The sequence below is a fragment of the Ictalurus furcatus genome, chromosome 13 (genome assembly GCF_023375685.1).
Source record: "Ictalurus furcatus strain D&B chromosome 13, Billie_1.0, whole genome shotgun sequence".
Taxonomy (NCBI): domain Eukaryota; kingdom Metazoa; phylum Chordata; class Actinopteri; order Siluriformes; family Ictaluridae; genus Ictalurus; species Ictalurus furcatus.
Genome location: NC_071267.1, coordinates 26,513,839 through 26,521,338, shown reverse-complemented (window position 1 = coordinate 26,521,338; position 7,500 = coordinate 26,513,839). Strand labels below are relative to the sequence as shown.

Below are 7,500 nucleotides of genomic sequence, written 5' to 3'. Positions count from 1 at the left end.
CTGATACGGTGCTGTGAAAAAGTACCTGCCAGAAAATTGAAAACTGTTTTCCAAACAGTTCCACTTTCGACTCATCAGTCCACAGAACATTCTCCCAAAAGGTTTGAGGATCATCAAGGTGTGTTTTGGTGAAATTCAGATGAGTCTTAATGTTCTTCTGGGTCAGCAGTGGTTTTCACCTCACCACTCTTCCATGGAGGACATTTTCCCCCAGTGTCTTTCTGATAGTGGAGTCATGAACAGTGGCCTTTATTGACGTTAGAGAGGCCTGTATGTCCTTTGATGTTGTCCTTGGCTCTTCTGTGACTTCCTGGATGAGTCGTCGCTGTGCTCTTGGAGGAATTTTGGAAGGTCGGACACTTCTGGGAAGGTTCACTACTGTGCTGAGTTTTTCCATTTGGAGATGACGACTCTCGCTGTGGTTCTTTGGAGTCCCAGAGCCTTTGAAATATCTTTCTAACCCTTCCCAGACTGATGTCTTTCAATCACCTTCTTCCTCATCAGTTCTGGAATTTCCTTCAGCTTTGGCGTAGTGTGTTACTGAGTAAGACCTTTTACCCAACTTCCTGCTGCTGAAAAAGTTCTATTGAAGTGTAGATGTGATTGAACAGGGTTTGCAGTGATCAGGCCTGGTTGCGTCTAGTCCGGCTGAGTAACTACGGGGGCGAATACATTTTCACACAGGCCCAGTTGGTATTGGATAACTTTTCTGCTTCAATAACTATCATTTAAATTCCTTATTTAAGAGCAGCTTCCTTCCTTATTTAAAAGGGAGGGGGTTAGTGTGTAATCGTCGACATGGTAGCTTTTTCTCACAGTAGGGAGTAAGAGTTATGGAAGGAGTCTCCAGTGTCAGTGCTTAACACTCAGCTGTAACTTTCATTGAAACTGTTGAAACATGTCACTGGCGTCTCATGAATTAATATCTGATCGGACTGCGTACGATAGTGTCATTTTATCCGATTTTTTCATCTAAACACAGGGATGTTATGGTTCTCACCGTGACCTGGATTCCCCTCTGCGCACGATAACACATCTGCCCTCTTAGCAAGTGCAAACACTCAGCAGCAGCAGAGCGTATAACACAACAGACTGAATAAAATATTACAGAGAAAATATTATGCGAGTGTCAGCGCGGTAACCGAGCGTTTCTCGGTCTGTTCGCTTTTCTCTCACTGCCGAGGGTGAAGTCGGGGTTTTTGCGGCTCGGCGTGGCACCGTGTGCTGGCACAGAGGCTTTCTGAAACATGGTGCTGCTGACGGGACACGCTTATCAACACTCCCCCTGTGTGTGTGTGTGTGTGTGTGTGTGTGTGTGTGTGTGTGTGTGTGTGTGTGTGTGTGTGTGGGGCTGAGAATCACATAAGCAGAAGCACCAACACTAACACTGTTTTTAAAGCGAGTTAGAACTATAATATAATAACCCAGAGAAAGACACACAGCCTGCTTTTCTAGTCCAAAGTCAATGCAGCGGAGGATTTATAAAGAATAAAGAAACATCAGGCAGGACAGTGTTCGCTGTGTGAGGTTTGCGTCTACAGATTTACACTGGCGCTACGAGGCTAACCTAGTGAGTAATACCCAAAAAACTCCCCCCTCCCCCCCCACGAGCTCTAAATCTTATCTTTTTTTTATTATTATTTACGCCCATTTTGGGTTTGCCCGTGAATTTATTTGTGATGTCACGCTCCACAGCTGTATTTAATACCTCATATTAAAAGTAGACACTCAGGGTGTTAAGGATTTTCACATTTTCATAAGTATCTCTTATTTGTTTTAAACCTAGTAGGCTTGGTAAAATGCTATAATGTGATTGTGGAAGTTGTATACGGGGTTTTCCTTTAGTCGTGGTGTCTGTTTTTATCTCGGTTTGCCCAGCACGAGGCTCACACACCCCCCCTTTCTCTTTCCTCTCCCACTGCTCACCAGCAGCTGAACACAGAGTCACAATACTCTACACACAGAAACCCAACGGAGTCCTGACTCGTCTTATAACAGACGAGCGGCGAGAAAATAATTCATGTGTCTATCCTGATTGAAAACGTCTGATAAGTCGTTTTCAGTTCCATCGGCGGAATGGACCGCCAGTGTACTGAAAAAGTTCAGGGTTAAATACAAAAAAAAAAAAAAAAAAAGGGTTGAATACAGACACGATCTCTTCTATAAATCGACGCTTTTCTAAAAGGCCAGATTGTCATCTTCTCAACACTGCAAAGCCCTCGGGTCACTTCGTTGTCTTTTTATTTATTTTTTTTTTTGCAATAATTTTTTCGCAACAGGAAAACCTGGTGGATGCGGCTCTGGATAAACTCTGACCAAGAGCCAAAAAGTTATACTTATTTATACAATTCAGCAACGAATCGTTTCAGTTTAGCGTCCAATCGCTAAATATTGATCTCAAACCCAAATGTCTTCACTGTATACACACACAGCTGCAATCAGAATGACTGAACCCCCAGTGCAGAGCAGGTTTACTGTCAGAATTTCAAATCAAACAAAAGCAACTGAAATAGTTCAACACACTGAATACTTCAAGTGGTTTCACCAAATTCAACTGAAAATGCAACTTATAATGACTTCTCCAGTCTCAGAATTATTCACCGCCTTCATGGTGAGCATCTTTAGTACTTAGTGGAGCAGAGTTTTACTGTTATGACCTGCTGCAAATGAGATGCAGAGCCAGACACCAGCTTGTGGAAACGTTCCTGAGGAATCTTCTCCCGTTCCTCATGAGCAATGGAGTCCAGTTCAGTAATATTCTTGGGTTTGTGTGCTGCAGCCGCCTTCTTCAAATCCCACCAGAGATTTTCTATGAGATTGAAGTCAGGTGACTGTGATGGTCCGGTAGAATCTTCCAGAACGTCTCCTGCAACCAAGCCTTGGTGGAATTTGAGGTACGCTTGGGATCATTGTCCTCTTGGAAGATCCAGTGATGCCCGAGCTTCAGCTTCTTCACAGACGCTATGAGATTTTCTCCTAGGATTTCCTGATACTTCAGTGAATCCATCTCGCCTTCCACGCGCTGCAGGTTTCCAGTGCCAGACGATACAAAGCAGCCCCAGAGCATCACCGAGCCTCCACCATGCTCGACTGTGGACAGAGTGTTCCTTCTTCATTCTTCTTCCTCCAGACGTACCGCTGATCCATCGTGCAGAAAAGTTCCAGTTTTGTTCCATCGGTCCACAGAACAGAATCCCAAAACTTCTGTGGCTTATTTATATGATTTTGAGTGACTTTTCTTGTGCTTTTGGGTCAGTAGTGGTGTAAATCTTGGAGTTCTGGCATGGAAACCTTCTGCCTTTAGTACGCTCCTTACTGTGCTCACTGAAACCTCCGTGCCTGTTACACCAGGTCTTGCCGCAGGTCTTTTGCAGTCACTCGAGGGGTTATAAATAATAATAATAATAATAATAATAATAATAATAATAATAATAATAATTCCTTACATTTACATAGCGCTTTACATAGTACCGGGGGAATCTCATCAACAACCACTAGTGTGTAGCTTCCACCTGGATGATGTGACGGGAGCCATAGTGCACCAAAACGCCCAACACACACCAGCTATTAGTGGAGAGGAGAGAGTGATGTAGACAAGTCAGAGATGGGGATTATTAAGGGGGCCATGATAGAGTAAGGCCAATGGGGGAATTTCACCACTTAAGGCATTTGTTGTGTTGAACTATTTCAATTGCTTTTGTTTGACATGTTCATTGCAAACAGCTGAAAGTCTGTACTTTTTGACAATAAACCTGATTTGCAATATATATATATATTTATATATATATACACTTTTTGTGAATAAACCCTCAAGCTTGCGCATTTGTCCAGTGATCGCTCTGAAACACCACCTGTGAGCAGCTTCAGATGGAAGTACACAAACTAAACAGTGGGAATGAGGAAACCATAATTGCTGCTTTCGTCGCTGTCAGGATCAGTGAGACGTGACTGAAATGTGTTTCTGCACGTGTGAATCATAAAGACGCTGTTAAAGGGGAGGTGTGTGCAGTGGGATCTGATTTATGTCTGCTCGCAGCAAATTGATGGTTTCCAGCCGTAATTGAGAGCGATACAGTTACTGTAAGGCACAGAGACGCCATTCAGGCCCACGGTGGCCATCTGCTTGTGCTTTACGTTTCCCAGACGCTGAGGAACAGCAGCGAGAGCAGGAACGGGAACGGGAGCGAAAGCAGGAACGGGAACGGGAGCGAGAGCGGGAACGGGAACGGGAGCGAGAGCGGGAACAGGAACGAGAGCAGGAACGGGAACGGGAGCAGGAACGGGAGCGAGAGCAGGAACGGGAGCGAGAGCAGGTACGGGAACGAGAGCGAGAGCAGGAACGGGAGCGAGAGCAGGAACGGGAATGAGAGCGAGAGCAGGAACGGGAACGAGAGCAACACGTGAGCTGTGGGTGAGACCGAAAGGGTTAATATGTTAACTTTACCTTAACATGAGGTTTCGATAGCAGCTTCAGCAGCTCGGTGATGTCTGCACTCAGAGGTTTCGTCTGGAGCTCATCAGACACCTGAGACAGAGTCGGAGACAGAGACAGAGCTGGTTGGTGACGCAGGAGAACATGCATCATGTATACCTTATGATCAGTGAGGAGGGAAAATGGCCACTTGTGTCTGCTATGTTCCTGGACAGATTTAATTTGTCTCTGTATCTCTAAGTGTCGTCTCTCCCTCTCTCTCTCTTTTTCTCCCTGCCTCTCCCTATTCTCTCTCACCATCTGTCTCTTGCCTTGTCTGTCTGTGTGTCCATCTCTCTCCATCAGTCTCTTCCTTCGTCTCTCTCCCTGTCATTGTGGTCATCTCCCTCTCTTCCTGCCCCTCCCTATTCTCTCACTGTCTCTCTCTCTCCCCCCCCCCCATCTCTTTAGCTCCATGTGTGTCTCTCTCCCTCACTCTGTCTTACCCTTTACCTTTCTCTCACACTCTCTCTCTCTTTGTTGTCTGTCTAACTGTGCTTATCTCTCTCTCCCTTTCTCTTTGTCTGTCATTCTCTCCCACTCTCCTGTCTCTCCCTGTGTGTCTCTCCCTACCCTCCCTCCACCTCTCTCCCATTCTCTCTCTCCCTCTGTCCTCTCCTCCATCTCTTTAGCACCCTGTCTTTTTCTCTTTCACTCTAGCTCCTGTCTCTCTCTCACCCTATATCTTTCACAATCTCTCTCGCTTACCCTTTACCTTTCTCTCACACACTCTCTCCCTTTGTTGTCTGTCTAACTGTCTTCACCTCTCTCTCTCTCTCCCTCCCCCCCATCTCTCCCTTTCTCTGTGTCTGTCGCTCTCTCCTGGTCTCTCTCTCTCACCCTGCACTCCCTCCACCTCTCCCATTCTCTCTCACTGCCACTCTCTCTCTCCCATCTGTCTCTCAGTTTCTCCCTCTGTCTTACCCTCCATCTCTTTAGCACCCTGTCTTTTTCTCTTTCACACTAGCTCCGTCTCTGTCCGTCTCTCTCTCTCTCTTACCCTCGGTCTTTTTCTTTCTCTCCCTCACACGCACACCCTGTCTCTTTAACTCCATGTTTTTTTTTTTGGCTTTCTCTTTCTCTCTTTCTGTTGTGAAAGAGTGATGAAATGAGAGTTCTCTGAATCTACAGTGACACAGAGGACACAAGTCACACGATTCAGCGCCGTATCTATATATTCAGTCATTCATGCGTCTTCAGTAAGCGCTTTACCCGGGTCGGGGTCGTGCTGGATCCGGAGTCCTATCCCGCAAGGCCTGAGGCAGGAATACGTCATGGGACACCCGTCTATCGCAGGGAACCACACATACACACTCTCATACACACCTACGGACGCTCATCTTTTTTCACACCCATCTACTGGTATGTTTTTTTTGGGAGGGGTTTTATTTTTTAACTGAACATTTATTTTAAGTTGTTAAAATGTTAATACCGTGATCAGCGTGTCACGTGACGGCATTTTCTTATTAACGTGTCCCTCCATCTCACTTCAGGCTCACCTCTCACCGCACGCTGCAGGAGGATACGAGGACACTCTGCATCGCTCCTGAGGCTGGATGAATTTCTTTACTGCCATCCTGTGGACAAACACGGACCTGCGCCTCAGGCCGTGCTTCGGCGAAGACGAGACGAACACGTGAGCGAGCGTGCACCTTTCTCTTGTTACTGCGTTAATATTTATGCCTTCTGACTGAATAAGAATTGCGAAATGTGTGCGCGCGTGCGCGCGTGTGTGTGTGTGTGTGTGCACATTTATGAAATGAACATTAGTACGGCCCACCTGCTGTGCCGGTTCTAGACGGCATCCCGGGCCAGACGGAGGTTAAAACGTCATTTTATGTCACGCTATAAATTGCAGGTCCATTAGCGAAACTTAACACTGAAATGAGCTGCAGCGGCATCGAAGCAGCTGCGGAGCTCGAAACGCTGTCGCGCGGCTCGTTCGAAAGGTGATCCGGCTACAGAAACGACGGGGGGGTGGAGGCGGGTGACATTGTAATTTGGTAGCTTTGATGGACCTCACGCACACACACACACGTGCACTTCTACACATATCAGACTATCCCGGTGCGGGACTGTTCGGCCCACTAAAGGAAAGGTGTAAATCTCAGGGTCAGCATTCGACAAGGATCCGGAAATACAGTAGGCCAGGATTTACAGGAACACAAGATGGCCGCCTGCCCTCCGTCAGCAGGCCGGGAAGAGAAGAGAGAGAGGGCAGGAAACAGAAATACATCAAAGCATCGAGTTCCTCTCCGTGTGGCTTAGAAGAAATGGAAAGACGAACACGTGGGTAATCACGCACGAGAAAAAAAACGATATTACACACAAAAAAAAACAAATGGCCGATCGTATCTGCGAGCAGGAAAACACCTACAGATACTGGACATAAAGCATCTGAATTCTGCATCCTGATTGGTCAGAAGGTGTTGATGAATCTTCTACAGCAGCAGCTCTAGTCACACTGTAACCGTACTTCAAAACACAGCACTGTGATGTACTTAAATTACATCTCCCTGTCTCTTATTCCCTCTCCCCCATCTTCCTGTCGTCCGTCTCTCCAGCTCCCGATCTCTCTCTCTTTCTCACCGTGTCTTACCCTCTCTCTTCAGTGTCCTGTCTTCTTCTCTTTCTCTCTAGTTCCACGTCTCTCCCTGTCTTTCTTGCTCTCTCTCTCTCTAGCCATCTGTCTCTCCCTTCGTCGTTCGTCTCTCGCTCTCTCCCTTTCTCTTTGTGCCCGTTACTCTCTCCCCCTGTCTCTCTCGGTCTCCCTGCCTCTTGTCTGTCTCTCCCATTTTTCTTCCTCTCTCTCATACCCTCCATCTCTCTCCCCCCCATCCACCCTGTCCCTTTAGCTCCCTGTCTTTTTGTCTTCTGTCGTTCTCTCTCCTCGTCCTTCTCTCTCTCTCTCTCCCCATCTCTCCCTTTGTCTTTGTATGCGTGTCTCTCTCTCACTCCCTGCCCTTCCCAATTCTCTCTCCCCTTCTCTCCCATCTTTCTTCCTCTCTCTCCCATCTGTCTCCCTCATT

At 46.8% G+C, this 7,500-nt stretch overlaps 1 protein-coding gene across 2 annotated transcripts in view; it reads right to left on the bottom strand.

Moving 5' to 3' along the window:
* mpp7a (MAGUK p55 scaffold protein 7a) overlaps positions 1 to 7,500 on the bottom strand; it is a 127,181-nt gene that overhangs the window by 64,733 nt on the left and 54,948 nt on the right. For both annotated transcript variants that reach the window (XM_053639309.1, XM_053639310.1), the window contains exon 5: positions 4,445 to 4,525. In XM_053639309.1, coding sequence (XP_053495284.1) covers positions 4,445 to 4,525 — 81 coding nt within the window. The remainder of the gene's footprint in view (positions 1 to 4,444; positions 4,526 to 7,500) is intronic.